The sequence below is a fragment of the Anser anser genome (genome assembly GCF_964211835.1).
Source record: "Anser anser genome assembly, chromosome: 8".
NCBI lineage: Eukaryota > Metazoa > Chordata > Aves > Anseriformes > Anatidae > Anser > Anser anser.
This window is the reverse complement of record NC_139728.1, coordinates 6293141-6309945: the sequence shown is the minus strand read 5'-3', so window position 1 is coordinate 6309945 and position 16805 is coordinate 6293141. Positions and strand designations below refer to the sequence as shown.

Below are 16805 nucleotides of genomic sequence, written 5' to 3'. Positions count from 1 at the left end.
TAACATCATTGACTCATTCTGGGTCAGTCAGGGGAAGACGTGATAAGATCAGATTTTTAGCCTTTCTACTAAAGGAGCAAATAATCAAGGCGTGTACTTTCCCAAGACTGTGAATAGAAAATGTTGCTGGGACAATACTTTAAATATATTTTTAAAAAACGTGTTTCAGGATGCAGCTTCATGAGATTTTCAGTGTTACAGAAATCTTTATATGCTACAGAAAGCTGTCAGAAAGGTTAATCTCTGCTTATAGTTCACTTTTTAAAAATATTTCAAGATTTATAATTATTTTTCTTTAAAGAAAATTTCAATTTACTGCATGTATTAATTACTGTGTTGTTCTTGTGATGTGAGGATAAACAAAGACAACCAATGTATCTTTAGATAGTCATGTTTTTGAGTATCCTCATTAGGAACTTGCTACATTTTGTGTTGGCTTAGTGTGTGTGTGTGTGTGTGCATGCGCATGCATGCGTAAACATACCTAAAATGAAGAGCTTACAGGCAGGGAAACTGAGGCAGGGAGCTGTGGCGTGGACCCTGATGTGCAAAGTAAGTCTGTGGGATCAGTCTGGCTTTCTAACTATTTCAAATTCAAAGATGCATATTGTGAGTTAAGGTTATAGAAATCTTCTGGACTCTTTTAGGTTTACAACGGTAGCTTCTTGACGAGTCACTGAGGAAGAAGTAATGCCTGCCACATGCTTGTCTTTGGAGACATGTATCTAAACCATTTGGACAGCCCCAGAGAGAAAAATCATGTCAGAACTTGGAGAATGGTAAGAGACGGGCTATCAGAAGATGGCCAGCAGCATTACTGCAAGCAGACCAGCCTTCTAGGTAAATATTTGTGGTTTATGCTTATAACTACCTTGCTGAGAGGCTTTTTTCTGTTTCTATACCATAATGACTGCAATCAGCTGTGGGAATACATTTTTATCCACAAAATAATCACAGTTTAGATGTTACAAAGGCATTTGGTATAGTCATCTGGTATCTTATTGAAAAGATGAACACAAATACTCTTGGATATGAGCACTGTCACCTGACATTGCAAAAACACGAGGAGGATTTGCCAGCCCTAGCTAATAGTATACGACAATGAATCTGACATCCTAGGTGGGGAGCGGTCTGTGTGGAACAAGAACATAGTGCTAGGCTACTTGGAAGAAGCTGAAAAAATGAACAGAGAACTCACAGAAGGAAAGCTAATCTACTTCAAGATACAAGCTAACCAGCAGTTACTCAGAGGTATCGTTTTGTAGAAAGGCAGCCTAAAACACAGGTTCAGTAATCCACCCTGACACTGGTCCTGGCTTTCTCCAGCCAGAACCACACTGAAAATAAGAAGAAAAAAAATCACCACTCTGCTTCAGAATAAACAGGCATCTCTTTAAGTATGCTACGGAGCACACAGGAGACAATGTCCAAGAGATAAGGGAACATCCAGTGAACTGCGATAAAGTATGTGACTGCTTTTTTGAAACCAAAATGGAAATAGTTTGGGAAAGATTTTTTCTATAGGCTTTTTTCTTTCTTTTTTTTTGGGGGGGGGTGGGGGGGTGGGGGGGGGTGGCTGGTGTTACTATTGCTTTGACTCATGTTCTGTCAGGCTTTCAGTAAACATGGCACAACTATGACTTTCCGTATGTGGCAGGTAAGACAGCATTTCCTGCAGAGTATCATGGATTATATATAATATATATATTTATATATCTGTATATTATTTTATATATAAATTTATATTTATGTACATTAGTTTATGTGTTTATATATAATATAATTTGGGAAAATTAACAGCACAGAGTTCAATACGGAGTCGTCCATGGGTAGCAAATATTTAAATAATTGTTCTGTCCCTCCTATTTATTTTCCCTTTCAAACTGGATGATGGAAGGATAAGAAGAAATCCTTTACGCCATGCATAAAAATGTTTATTTGATGTTATCTGCATAACTTGTAATGAACTCATTCATAGTGCAATGTCTGAAAGCTATAAAGCTAAATTTTGAGCTGTTCTCAGAATCTAGTCCTCCTTCAAAACCAGGAGGAGGAGCAGATGTTCAGCGAAAATCTGATGCAGTGCTTATGGGTACACTGGCACTGTCTAAGGGAGCAAATTCTAAAGGGGCGTGTTAAACAGAGCTATTCAAGAACACCCATTTCAGAATAGCTATGCCTAGTGTTTTCCCAGAATGATTTTAGGTGTAAGAAAGAAGCAAGTGCCTGGCAATTCTGAGAGCTTATCATAAATGTGTTGCTCGTTTTGGGCCAGATTGTGAATTGTGCCTCAGGGATACCAAAATCTGATCTCTGTCCTGAACAGGTATAATACAGATCATGCAGACAACATATGAAATGAAGATGTCAAATCATCATTGCCTGAGGGTTGATAGTAGCATAGCAGTACGCCTGCACAAAGAGATGCATTGTTTACTCTTGAGCTTAAAATAATTTGATCTAATATGACATATTAAGTAAAAATGTCTTCTTTCTTCAAGAAATGTTCCTTGGCAATTGCAAGCAAGCTTGAAAAAGTATGTGCAAAATAGATTCTTTAGCAAATACTCAACACAAATTTAAAAGTAGTATAACATATATTCTTTAGCATGGACAATGTTTTCACAGTTATCCCATCAAATTGATTTTACAGGATGAAATGCGTTATGGAGGTGGTTCCCTTGATTTAAACAGAGTTGCCCTTGGGATGAATTTGTCCTGTGTCTCATAGTGTTTGCAAAGGTGTGTGACTTCAGATTTTGTGGAACTGCTTAATTCTGATGTGCAGCCATGGTTAATGTGAATGTAACAGAGTTGAGTCATATGAAATGACTTCCATGCAAGGAAAATTATGCAAAACAAAGAAAGTGTGCTTAACCTGTCATTTAAATCCAAGTGATGAATGGAGTATCTAGAGAATTTCATTTTTATTGAATTATGTCCTCTTTGCTTAACACTTTGAGGCCTCTGGACCAAAAAAGAAAACAAAGGTGGGTTCTCAAAAATAGAGTTTCATGAGAAAATTAATTTATACAACATTCTGTAAACACATTAGCATAAAGTAGCATCAGGTTATGTAACTATGGAGAACACCACCTCCTAAATTAAAATAACCATGCCCTAGTTAAAATTCTTTCGAATGAATGCTAAAGTGACACCACACTGCATTTGAAAATCTGGACTTGGAAGTGGTATAGGGTGAAGAGGATGAATGCCCCATCACTATTTGGCTAAACTTTCAGGAAAACAAATACAGGGTGAAACCTAGCAGTATGAAATCATATGGAGAACAAAAAAAATGTGGTTTCAGGGTGCACTGGTAGCTTTTGGTCACTGTCCTGTTTTTGTACACAGCAAGCACCAGGAGTGACAGCTTTTGGGTGGCACAGGCCCTGTAGGTGCATAGTGTGCATGTTGAGTCTGACTATTATTTTATACTTGATGGCACATACAGCGTCCCACAGTCTTTTGGGGGCATCCAATGACAATCCAACCTGAGACAAATTTATTTTGTCTGCGGCTGTATGAAAACCCTGCTCATACCCTGGTTACTATTACTCCTGGCCTTCACTCGCTCTTTGTTTTCCCTATCTCTACCTGTTGTACCAGGTGAAGATAGGGAACACTCTGTGGGGGTTGACGTGTGAAGTTTCAAAGTCCCCTGTGTGGATGAAGTGTTTGTGCTCTCTCTGCCTCTCGGGTAAATAGTGGTGGTTTTTATGGCGAGACTCTACTTTCCTCTGCCCTTCATGGGAGTAGGAACCAGCTCCTCCCCAAAGAATAGTAGGGGATTTTGAAGCTGCTTAAGCATGTGATGGAACTATTCAGGGGCAGGATGTGACATGACACACACTCAATCTTTCTTTCTCTTTCTCTCTCTCCCTCGCCCTCCCTCATGTTATTTAGAAGGGAGAAAATAAAGCAGAATTCTGTACTGACAAGAGCAAGATGCCACACACGCCCTGAACCACCTCCTAGTAAAGCTATTGTAAAGCAGAAAGCTACGGAGCAGTTTGTGTGACCTACATGGGTACATTTTACTCCCCCATTATTGCTCATGCTTGTCCTGTCTTAGATGTATTTGAAAACCGTGGTCTCTTTTTGCATGTTGCCCACTCCACTCTAATTCACTGCCTTCCTCCCTGACTTCATTCCTTGTGACTTCTGCATAAGCAGGTACAGCCCAAACTTTCCATTCGGTTTTGTTTGAAAGTGGGTGAAATGCACAGGGAAAGGAAATCTGCTTACCCATGCCATCAGGCACAGCCAGATGAATTGTCCCTTCCTTGCTTTTGCCTGCACAGTGTGATAAGACATGGTCGAGCAGGACAACTGCTATTTGATGATGCCTTCAGAAGTCAAAAATGTGAAATGCCTTGTGTAGCAGTGTCGAGGATCACACCATGCCTGGTGCACTCTAATCTGATGCTTTTGTGCTTGCCACAGCACAGCTTAAAAACAAGACCTTTAGAAACACCTCTTGGTAGAAAGGATGTTGTCAACAACTGGGGAGGCTATGAGAGAGCTTGGTCTCTTTCAGCAACCTCTGAGATTGTCTGGGACCTGGTCAGGGCTTTTGCACCATCTAGGATCAGTCTCTGAGTAACCGCAGTGTTTTTTGCTGATGCTTTATGAGAAGTTGTGCAGGAGGCACTTGCAGCAAGGACAAAATGTTTTAATTCTTTCTACTTTGAATTCCCCTTATTTCCTCTGTATGTCAAGGACTTGATTCTTTACTAATTTTTGACATAAAACAGGAGGCCAGAGTGACAAACAATATCTTGATGTCTGTAGATGCATATTAGTAATTACTGCTGTGAGCTGTAGGAGGTTCGTGTTTATCTATTCCTTTGTCACCACCTATGATTTATAGCACAAAACTTTATTTAAAACTGTAAGAAAATATGAATGACTTCAGTGTACCTTTTTGCAATGCATTTGTGATCTTTTCCAAAGGTTTTGGGTATAATCTGAAGGGAAAATTATTAGCACTTCACTCTATTTTATTTTATTTTTTTAGATTTTTTTTCAGTTGTGACACAATTGCCCTTTGAACTGGTGTATAACTGTACAGACATTTATGCTAATTTAACACCTGTACTGCATAGTGAGATAGGTAAATCAGACAATGAAAGATTTACTTGGCCTAGAATAGTTCAGTTAGAAGGGACCTTCATCCAGTCCAACTGCCCGAGCACTTCAGGACTAGCCAAAAGTTAAAAGCACGTCATTGAGGGCATTATCCAAAAGCCTCTGGGCAGGTCTGGGGCATCAACCACCTGGCTAGGAAGCCTGTTCCAGTGTCTGACCCTCCTCACGGTAAAGACATTTTTCCTGATGTCCAGTCTGAACCTCCCCTAGTGCTGCTTTGTGCCATTCCTGTGTGTCCTGTTATCTGTTCCCAGGAAGCAGAGGCTGCCACCTCCCTCTCTGCTTCCTCACCTCAGAAGGTGGCAGAGAGCAGTGATGTTGCCCCTCAGCCTCCTTTTCTCCAGACTGGGCAACTCAATTATCCTCAGCCTCTCCTCGTAGAACTTCTCACAGGCTTTTTGTTTGTTTTTACCACTTCATAACTTACAGAAGAAGGAGACTTATGCTTCTGTGCTATTTTAAATGTCATTTTAGAAATCCTTAATAGTAAAATTGATGGTTCTGGCTTTGATCCTTTCTGGCTCAGGGGAAGTGTACCTCTATAGTTATATACTGACATAATCATTTGGCTGATTAAAAGTTAAGGCACTGTCCTGAGAAGGGGTTTATTTTAGAAGACCATTGCTTAATCTGCAAGTAAATAAATCCTCTACCACCCCCCAAAATCTGGATTTATCTTTGGGAAGAAGCCTGCAGTCTGTGTAAGGGAAGATTTCATAGGTTCTAGTAGCCTTAAACATATTTGTGATTCGTTCTGTCTGAGCCATGAAATAAGAGATGGAGTACAATATATTTGTGTAGCCATAATATATTAATCTACAGAAGGTTGCAGACTGATTCTATATTTCTGCTTAGATGCAAACTTTCTTTTGTGTAACTTCTAGCTTTGTATATGTATTTGATAATTACTGCTTTCAAAGGCTCATTATGAGGGGAGAAAACTTGAGAGAGTTTGCTCCTTGTCACACACTTCCTTCCTCCTTCTTAGACCAGGTACACAGCTGTTTTAAGGACTTGGTGAGTAAAATGGACATGGCGAGCTTCAGTAAAATATCAGCTTATTAATTAGAGTCTTTGAAATGCAGTGTTTTAGTACCATGATATCCTTTATTTCTCCTCCAGATGTCCAAACAGACAAATGTCAAATAGGCAGACTACTGAGATTTTTATTTTAAATGCATTGCAAGCAGATGGAATATTAAAACATCTGAGACTAACCTAAAATCAAAGGCACTACGTACTTTTTGTGAAGGGTGTTTGTTCTCCCTCAGATACAGGGCAATCGTTAAACTCCTTGCAAAACAATGCCCACTGAAATAGATTTGCTGAATGAAGGGTCTGCTCTGGGAAAGATTTTTCTTTGCACTTCACTAAGACTTGGTATATGGTTTGAATCAGTGAATCATGTATGAGTTTCATTTGTAACCTTAATCAGTAATTGTAACAGCTGATGATGATTTATAGTTCCTCAGCTATTAAATGAGAGTAATAATAATATGCAATAATGGTATGATGTCTAGAGTGTGTGATGTTATCATTAAGTAATAATGCGATATGTTGCAATTTTTAAATGATGTGAAGGCTTTTTAAATATCACACAGCCAGGAAAGGTCCACTGTGAAGGAATTTTTCTTGAGGAGACAGCTGGAGAAGTCAAGCAGAGGTTGTGTACAGCTGCTGGGGAATGTCAGGTAGAAATGGAGCCTGGTTCTTGTTGAGAGCCTTTGCACAAAATTCTCCATTGGCTGCAATGTACTATATTCATCAGCTGGGACTCTTCAGTAGTATGGTTTCATCCTGAATAACAGGGACTAAGATGTCAGTGATGCAGACAGTATATGGCTATATTCCAAGTTCAACTTACAACTCTAGGATGATGGAGTTATATATCAAAACTGGTGTCTCTGGGGTGTCAGACTTACGTGAGTTTTGTTCTGAACACATTTACAATATCATTATTGTACTGTTTAATGGAAGCTAAGATTTTGGCCTGTGCTATAGGACTTCACTCAATGTTGGATGTGTAGAAGTTGGATTTAATTTTATGAGGAATTTGATTCACTTATATTATCTAAATTATTATGTGAATATGTGCAACATTTTCAAGTATGATGCTTTAGGAAGTCTCTGAAGTATTTATGACATGAGCAATAAACACAATGACATGAACAATAAACACAAAAATTTGTGGGACCAGATGATCTTAGAGGTCTTTTCCAACCTTAATGATTCTGTGATTCTAAATACATACTCTTCCTTTTTAATTTCATGACAGCATTCTGGTGGATCTTTTAAAAACTTTGAAGCCTCTAATAAGAAAAAGCAATTCCAACATTTATTCCCTTTGTAAGCTACCATGTAATGGGCATTTGTTATCCAGTTATCGAATCTTAGCTCAATGAATATAGTGGGGTAAATGCCTTTGGTCTACCTTGCATCTACTCCAGGAAAGGGACCGCAATCCTCTGGCACTGTCATGGTAGAGAATTGCACGGAGAATACCAAATTAAGAACTGACCATCTCAGAAAGCAGAATTAGATGACCTCTATCCATTTGTTAGATACTACTGTCATGCCTAGAATTGCATTCTTGCAGAAAGATTCAGAAATATATCTTTTTATGAAGGCCTGTTGCCAGAGCAAGGGTTTTGTTCACCGATTGTTTGGGTTTCTCTTTCTCTCAACAGAAATCTCAAGAGTCCACAGATGAGAGGTCTCAATGAAATGTATACAGTAGAAAAGTGAATACGAAGAAAAAGAATGACTGTTTGTTGGGTCCAGTCCTTTGAAAAGTTAAGTCTTATTAGTCCCCCAGTAGAAATGGCTGAAAACAACCTGTTTCATTTGAATTAAGGAAGCTGAGCATTACTGCAGCAACTTAAGAAAAACCCTGTTGACTTCCTGGAAACTGAAAGAATTTTTTTTGAAGAAGTAGTTGTCTCTGACATCACTAAACTGCATAGCAAGTTTGTGAGTGGTTAGTTTGGGGGTAACAGAGGAAGCGACTCCTTCACAGATAAGCAGGCAGTGTAATGTATGTGCCTGGTTATTTTCCTTTTTGGTTCAAGTTTTGCTGAGAAATTATTTTGCAGACAGATAACTTCTATTTTGCTTTCCAGTGAGAGACACATGCTACTTCACAAGGATACGCCTGATTTCCAGAAATAACCATGTTTTTGTGGCTTAAACTCCTGGCATTTGGCGTTGTCCTCCTGTGTCAGGATCAGGATGCTTTTGTCAGAGGTAGGTAGCAACTGATATTTCATTCTCTAATTTTGATCCCATAATGTCCTCTGTAGAACTAAAACAGATTCAAAACTTTGTAAAGTGGAGAAATAAGATCTTTATTCAGCAACTAGAATGCAATTATTTGCAATGGTGTCAGAACCTGGATCAAGAAGATTGATGCGTAACGTACATGGCTAAAATGTCTTCAGCGTGGTCATTTCGTTCGTGATTTTTTTAAGAACAGCTTAAAAAAGATTTGTAGTTGCATTTAAAAATGAATACATTCAGATCTCTTAGGTGAAAGTGTTCAGTATAACCTTTATGTTTGTTTTCATCTCACAATGCAGTACTTTGTCTTCTGTGTTTAAAACCTTCAAAAAAAAATCTTCCCATCCATTTAAGCTGCTCCCTGATCTTAGAATCTACTTATAGTTCCTCAAATTTTGATTTGTACTGCAATGGGGTGAAGAAAAAAATCTCAACATTGTAAGTTAATTTCTATATCTGGGAAATTACTTTTATAATTAATTAGTTTATAAAAACTGCTTCTTAAAAAACTTTCAGAATTGTAGATATAGATATTAGCCCACTGCAGGTGAATTTGTCACAGATACTGTAAGTAGCAAGAAAAGCAATTAATTTTGAGGTAGTACTCTATATAAAGGTAATAACTTTATGGACCTATGTTTAAGAAGACATTTTTGTAAAAAGAATGTATAGCGTTTTATATTCATGTACCTGCCATCAGTTTAGTTAGTTAACGTAATTAGGGATTATAGCAGACACAAAGGGTTTTTTTTTTTCCGTTAAGTAATGTTCACCTTAAAAGTGGCAAATAACATGTATTCTGAAATGGTAGTAGATTATATGCAGCACTGAAACCTCTTCTCACATACGTATGTATGTTTTTTTTATCATCATGTCACTGTAGAAACTCCAGGTTTATAGTGATGCGAACAGGAAAATTATCTGCCTTTAGTTGATTACTGGCAAAGAAGAACTTTTAAAGTCCAAGCATTAGTTTTTTTTTTTATCCTTCAAAGTACCTGAAGAGAACCAGCGCTGAATAAATCTGGTTAGTAGATTACATTATAAGAAAAGTGAATGCCGTACAGTAAAGGAAAAGCGCAAAGTCTTTTTCTTTTTTCTTTTTTCTTTTTTCTTTTTTTCTTTTTCTTTGTCTTTTTTTCTTTGTCTGTCTTTGTCTTTGTCTTTTTTTCTTTTTTTCTTTGTCTTTTTTTCTTTGTCTTTTTTTCTTTGTCTTTTTTTCTTTTTCTTTTTCTTTTTCTTTTTCTTTTTTTCTTTTTCTTTTTCTTTTTCTTTTTCTTTTTCTTTTTCTTTTTCTTTTTCTTTTTCTTTTTCTTTTTCTTTTTCTTTTTCTTTTTCTTTTTCTTTTTCTTTTTCTTTTTCTTTTTCTTTTTCTTTTTCTTTTTCTTTTTCTTTTTCTTTTTCTTTTTCTTTTTCTTTTTCTTTTTCTTTTTCTTTTTCTTTTTCTTTTTCTTTTTCTTTTTCTTTTTCTTTTTCTTTTTCTTTTTCTTTTTCTTTTTCTTTTTCTTTTTCTTTTTCTTTTTCTTTTTCTGAATCTGCTGTCCTACTTTCTATTTTATAAGTCTTTTTCTAAGACTTCCCACTGGTCCCTTTTCTTCAGGTGGGCAGGTTAGTGTCTGCTCTCTCACAGCTACCTCCACAGTCAGTTGATGTGTTAGCTAACAGAGAGGGCTGGAAGACTTAAAGAGGGTTAGCAGTATTTTATTTCAAATAGTAATTATTTTCTTGGTCTGCACACAGCAGTCTAGCTTGAGCGAGTTCCTCTCTGTGTGTGTGTTTTTTTTTTTTTTTTTAACTAATCGAAGAGCATCAAAGAAATGATGTCTTAATTCTTCATTAGGACACTTAAAGCAATTAACAGCCTGATGCTACAGTGTCAAGTACTCAACCTCATAGACCTTGTTTTCACCGTGTAGTTTGGCACATGCACTTGTGAGAATACAGAGCTCCTCTCCTTCTGTCTGGTATTACACTTTACATTTATGACCCATCTGCGTAACTTCCTCTTTTCGTTGAATTTTGATGTGGGACCCCCTTATATAAATAATGGTCAGAGTGGGAAGGGTAAGAGCAGGTGTCTCAGAGAGGTTGATTCTTCCATCAGGGTGACAGAACCATTATATCTCATCTTTGCTGCACAGATTACTCTGCCTGGTGGCTAGGGACTACTGTGCAGTCTTCTCTGAAGGAATTTGTTATTGGAGGATAAATGTTAGGAAATGTTGGCGTAGGCTTTGGTTTTATGGCAAGAACAATTTTCAGGCACTTATTAGTAAGAGTTGGGTGTGCTTTGGGACTTGTTTTCGTAGTAGTATTTTACTCCGAGAGCATTGTAAGCATTTGCATTGCTGAAGTATCCCGCTAAACTCATCAGTGCTTTGTGCGCTATTTATTAGTCTTTCATCTTCACCTGCTTGGAATAGCTAGAATAGCTAGCTTTCTGAAAATCTTTAGTAGACAGCTGCATGCTTCTTTAAAATCTTCAGTGTGAAATTGATAATATAATACTTTCAAATATCTAGGCCGACTTGCTTTTCGAAAAAGTAATGCTAACATAACTGATGCAATGCAACAACAATGTTGTCTTTGTAACAACAGCAGAACAAAACAATCAAAGCAACAATAAAAAATCCTTTACTCCCATTAAATAATAATAATAATAAAGAAAGCAAAATAAATGCTTGCAGGACTAGCACTTTTTTCCCATTTGCTTCTTCATTTAGGTTTCTCCCCTACAAAAGTATTAGCAATTTGACAGCTTTCAAAAAGCTTCCCCTACTGATGTGCCACTTCCTTTATTTCAGGAAGTTAAAAAATTGCTTGGTAGTTTTTGGTGTGACTTTTTTATTCTCCAAGTAAAAAGTATTGAGCTTCAGCAGGCATGCAGAAATCTGAGGCAATGGAGTCTCTGTTCCCAGCAGCTGTGGAGGTTTCCACCTAGAAGTGTTATGTTTTCTTTGCACAGTCATCAGCTTCTGTATAGATCATGCTATGGTTCTGACTTTCTGTGAAAAGGTCTATTCCTTTGGAAAATGTCTGGCAGATCTAATTTTTAAGTGGCAGAACTTTGTAATATTGGCTCATTTTCTGTGTACAGTAAAGGATAAGGGGAATTGTGCAGGCAGGAGGATAGGCATTAGGGTAAAAGCAAGTGAAGTCTGGTGTCTCCAGAACACCCCCTCTGAGGTTTTCCTCTTACACGCACCCCACTGCACGTTTCCTTTAGGACTGTATCGTATTCTTTATTTCAGTGGTGAACTTGAGGCTTTCTGAAATACATATCTCAGAGTCCTGTGGACAGGGACCTGTTAATAACTTGAAACAAATTACCTGCTTTTCACATCTTGCATACTTCAAATACTTACTTCAAGATCACGAGTTGATGTCTGCATGGGGCTGCAGGCAGTCCTTCTCACTTCCTGGGCTGTCTGAGATGCAAACTGGAAAAGCTCTAAACTGGAAACCATTCAGTTTGATTATGGTGGAGTACCTAAGCAGGATGCTCATGTTAATCAGAGCACAGTACCACACCAGCATGGCTACATGGTTTCTGAGCAAGAATTAGCTACAGACTTTGACCAAACGTGTAATTTTTCTTCACCTGTTCACCTGGTCCTACACAAACAGAATAAGCTGATGGCTGCGTTGTTGTGGGATATTGATTGATAACTGCAGTTAGGGCAAGAGATATCGGTTCAAAGCTAATGGGTCTTTCTTACATAGTATGGAAATGATGTTTGCTAGTCATTTTGTATTCACTCACATCCGTGTATTGACATACAGAGAATGTTTTACCACTGTAAACCTAAAGCCACAAAGCTGCCATGCAGAGACTCGTTCTAGAGAAAATCCTGCTCTCAGTGGCAGGGTGTATTGGAACCATTTCTTCTAGTTTTAGTTTTTCTTTGGTGAACATAAGTTTATATGTTTTGATTCTGAATAACATATCAATAGTGAATGGGTTAGAAAAATCATGTATATAACGAGGCAGAAGAATCAAGGGGAGGAAACAGGATGAAGTGACTTTTCAAAATACTTCTTGTATTAGGAATCGAGTTATATTTGTCTGACTTCAGTCGCCTATCTGCAAAGCTGTCTGCCTCCCTGAGAGTGTGTGCGTGCATTAAACAAGTAGGCAACCTCCACACTGAAACTGTGAATGCGTTCTATATAGCGCATGGAAATTATCCTGTTCTCTTTTTCTGTGCAGATGCATTGTGGCATGCTCTGTACCATTCTGGAAGCAAGCAAAGGAGAACAGCAGGCCGTGAAAATATTCTGTCCTCTGTTTATATTCTTGGTCTACTTTTAAGAGTTACTATTAACAGGCATATATCTGGCCAACCAGGCAGGCAGAGCAAATTAACCAACACTGAGCTGTCTGCTGTGTTGGTGTGACTTTTCTTCATACTCATTTAACTACCTTGTTTAGCATTAGCTCAAGTGTCTCCGTATTACCCTGCATTTTGCAGAACACACGTACCCCGAGTCTTGCTGCTGTTACTCCCCCTAGTTGCGGTGGCTGTTCCTCCCATGCTGCTGGCCCTGGGGGTGAAGACTGCAGTGCGCCGGGGTGGCTGCAGCAATGACACCCAAGACAGCTGTGCAAAGAGGCAATGCAGGAAGGTGTCATGTGCTGGGCAAGGCTTGCTAGCATGTGAATGCCTTTCAAACCCTAGCAAGAACCGCTGTGTATTATGGGAACATTAACAGATTAGCTAGGGTTGGACAGGATGCCCATGGGCTTCTCAGAACTGAACTGTCCTTGAGCTGGCTGCTGAGGTTGGGACTGCCAGCCCTGCCTGGGAAGCAGTGGTTGTCCCTGAGCTCTGCTGCTTTCTGCATTGTGTGGAGTTGTCTGTTGTTTGTGTTTATTCATCTTTAATTGTATATAACTAGAAGTCAAACAGTTATTTCTTTTAGGCAAACTTATGAAGTACAGAACATCAAAAAACATTTTGGGAGGTAATTGTCTACTCTCTTCAAGGCAAAGATTAGGCTCTGAATTCCTTCTGTGCAATCACTGGTAAAAAGTCTCAAAGTGGCAAAACTGACTTCCCCCTGTAAATATCGAGATAAAAGTAATCTAAACAGTAGTGAAAGCTTTATTTTTTTCCTTTTTTTTTTTTTCCCCTGCAACGTTACTGTTCTCAGGCTGCTGCACTGTGTGTCCTGATACATTTCCAGGCTATCCATACACTTGTAAACAGATCATGTTCAATGCGGTTTCGGTAACATTTACAGCATTTTATCTATTTCTAGGCTTCCTTCTGTTTCAAATAAAGCAGTTTGGGGCCCTCAGTGCCAGGATTTTAGAACCTAGCTGTGAGCCGTGCCAGCGTATATTATCCATAGCGCTGCAGATAGCTAACAAAATCCAATCCTTTTCTGTTCTTTTATGCTGCTGCTTTGCGGTACTTCCACAATAAGATCTTCCACTTATTCCTTCTGTGTCAGTGCCTCCTCAGGTAGCCTGCTTGCTTACTTTTCAATTCTCTGCTTTCAAAGACTTCTGTTACAACCTTTTTGTTCTTCATTCATAATCCCACTGCCCTGCACAGAGCTCTAGAGGTATATTTTGTTGTGCATGAATAATTTTTGTTGTTGCAAAAATGTGGACACCATGGAGCAATATTTTTAATTGCCTTTGCAAATATATTTTTTCCCCTGACAAAAAAAATAAAATAAAATAAAACTAGCTGTGTCTAATAGAAAAATGAAGCCATACAAAGATGCTTTCTGTACAGCATATAAGCAAATAGCTTTTTGTTATATGAAGCTTATACTTCTTATACAACCTGACAGATTTTATACTCAGGAAAATGTAGTACAATACAGAATCTCAGCTGAGATGGTACAAAAGCATACGACTAGTTAAGCCTTTCCAGCTAATCATATACATTGCTGAGGCTATGAGTGGAATATTTAATGTGTTGTTATCTCCTGAACTGTTTCTGGGTGTATGTGAGTTAAAATGTATGTAGGTGGAGAAAAGAGTAAGATAAATGGCAGAACACATTCAAGCTTTTAGAATAAGATGTAAGAGACAGAAATCATTTGTAGTCTAGGCTGTCTCAGAAACTCATGGTATGAAGTGTTGTCTTCATTTTTCCAGATCTGTTACATCATCTATAAAGTTGAGGGTACTAATGGTTATCATATTGCAACATACAAAGTCATAATTCCTTAAATATCCAGAGGGATGCTTGTCCCTTGCAGCCTGTAAGTTACCCCAAATTAATCTGAATAAACTTTAGAGTGCATTAGAATATTTTGAATAGTGTATCTGAGCAGAGAAAATGAAAAGCATGAAACAAATGACTTGTGCATAAAGTTCTGATCTGTTCTCCGTTCTAAAGCACAGGTGTTGTTAACAGGGAGTTGATACTTTTGTGCTAAATAAGAGCAACCCATACTGTGCTTAGCATCCACAAATCTGAAATTCTCTAAAATACGGTCATGTCCAATGTAGTCTCCATTTTAACCACTGCTGGGTGAAAGAACAGAAGTCAGCGAGCCCTTGAGAGACAGAAACAGAGCTGCCAGCTTTTTCTTCCATTGTCTGCAGATGAGGTGAGATCAACATGTGCCAAATGGACCATAGTTGCAAAAGGCTTCACCTTACAAAGCATCCTCCCCACTTAGGGGTAAATACTATACTGAGTCTTTCTAGCAACTTAGGTGTTTTAGAAGTTGTAGTAGTAACATTTATAAATGTAAGTCAACTCTCCTAGAGAAGTGCTGGCCAAGCTGAATCCATTTAAAAACATATGCTCGCAAAACAGAAGGAAAGATGGCCGATATTGCTGCAATTCAATTTATCTTCTGAGATACAACTCAGATATCTTAAAACACATCTTTTGTTTTAATGAGTTTTGGTTAGAGTATCTGGAGGATTTCTTTATTCATAATATCACTCTTGGAAGCATTCAAATGATAATAAAACATTTATTTTTTAAATGGTATGCAAATTTCTTACTTGGTTCATGATGGCGGTAGTAGAATATAGCCCTAGGTCTCTTGTAAGCAATATAAAAGCTCCCCCATCCCAATAATATTTCCCGTGTGTGTGAATTTGTATGCCTGCACAATGTATCCGTGTATGCGAGCAGAGAGATCAAGTTTACGATACTTGAGTCTGCCCATTATGTACACGAAATGGTTTGGCCTTGTTTGCAGTTTCATTAATGCTTCTGTGCTCAACTGTGCTGGCTCAACAGAACTGAAAGACTTTTCTACATCCTCCACACCTGCAGTCTGGTGTTCTAGTCTGGAGTATGAAATGTGGTTGAGGTTTGGGGAAAGATGTGAAATAGCAATAAGAATTACACATTAGTGCGACTCAGTGGCATAGTGCGACAGTAGCATTTCTGGTTTTGCAGCTCTAGTCTGCTAATCAAAGGACATAGAAAAATGTTTCTAAGAGCTGCACAATGCACTCGTTTTCACTCTGAGAAAACATTAGGAATTAATAAGTGCTTAACCTAGGGTCCACTTGAGCTGATATATACTTAGCAGAATGACAAAATAGCTCTGAGTTCAGAAGCTTTGCAGTGGAATTGTGCTGAATATGAGGGATGCAGTTCAAGCAGATGAACGTGAGATCTGTAACTAACTGTGTTTAGTTTGTGTTTTAATGTTGGGAAGAGCTGTTTATGTGTGAGTAATTCTGCTCGAGATGTCAACAAGTGTATTATCATTGCAGGAGTGTGCCTTAAATGGCAAGGGAAAGATTGCCTGCAAACCACAGGTTCTAAAAAACACTCTCCACTGAGCAATGAGGACATCTTAAAAGTAGCACGCATGTCAGATACGCCATTTTCAGCTGCTCTCTCTGCAGTCGATGCTCTTGGTTTCTCTTCGCAACAGAACTGCTGCTTACCTAAGTTTTGCCTCAGTGGTGACGTCAGTGGAAAGTCTGCAAAGGCAAGCCTTTGAAACTTTTAAAAGTGTTACAGGGTTTATTTTATCTTTGTGGTTTATACTGTGTTTTTTTGAATTTTCTTTGGCTTTATATTAAAATAAGAAAATATATATATATATATATATATATATTTTAAACCTACCTGAAGTCCTTAAACTTTAAGTGCTGTTTTCCTGTTTGCTTCCCTGAGAAAGCTGCCTGGAGGAGACACCCCTGGTTTTCACTGTCAGTTCCAAAACACTTGAGAGCAGTTTTTTCATAGTAGAAAATCTTCAGATTTTCAGAAGACCTCTACGTGTTGGTCACTGAGATAACGTGAAAAATTTGAGAGTGCAGCTGCAAGTTAGTCTTTTCTGAGAGTTTTGCTGCAGCTGTGAATACTGAACACTTGGAAAGTCAGGAGGGAGCTGCCAGTGTGTGTGTGTGAGACAGTCTGACCTGTGTGTATAGTAGG

The 16805-nt window shown here is 38.3% G+C and overlaps 1 protein-coding gene across 12 annotated transcripts in view; it reads left to right on the top strand.

The window, feature by feature from the left end:
• Positions 1-667: 667 nt before the first annotated feature.
• The window catches only part of PTPRC (protein tyrosine phosphatase receptor type C), a 71072-nt gene continuing 54934 nt past the window's right edge, over positions 668-16805 (top strand). For 10 of the 12 annotated variants that reach the window (XM_083845553.1, XM_083845552.1, XM_083845558.1 and 7 more), the window contains exons 1-2: positions 8036-8185; positions 8271-8394. In XM_083845553.1, the coding sequence (XP_083701679.1) occupies positions 8322-8394 (73 nt within the window). In that variant the 5' untranslated portion in view covers positions 8036-8185; positions 8271-8321. Of the gene's footprint in view, positions 841-7838; positions 7944-8035; positions 8186-8270; positions 8395-16805 lie in introns of those variants that run through there. The other 2 variants (XM_083845554.1, XM_083845559.1) reach the window with 2 other exon arrangements.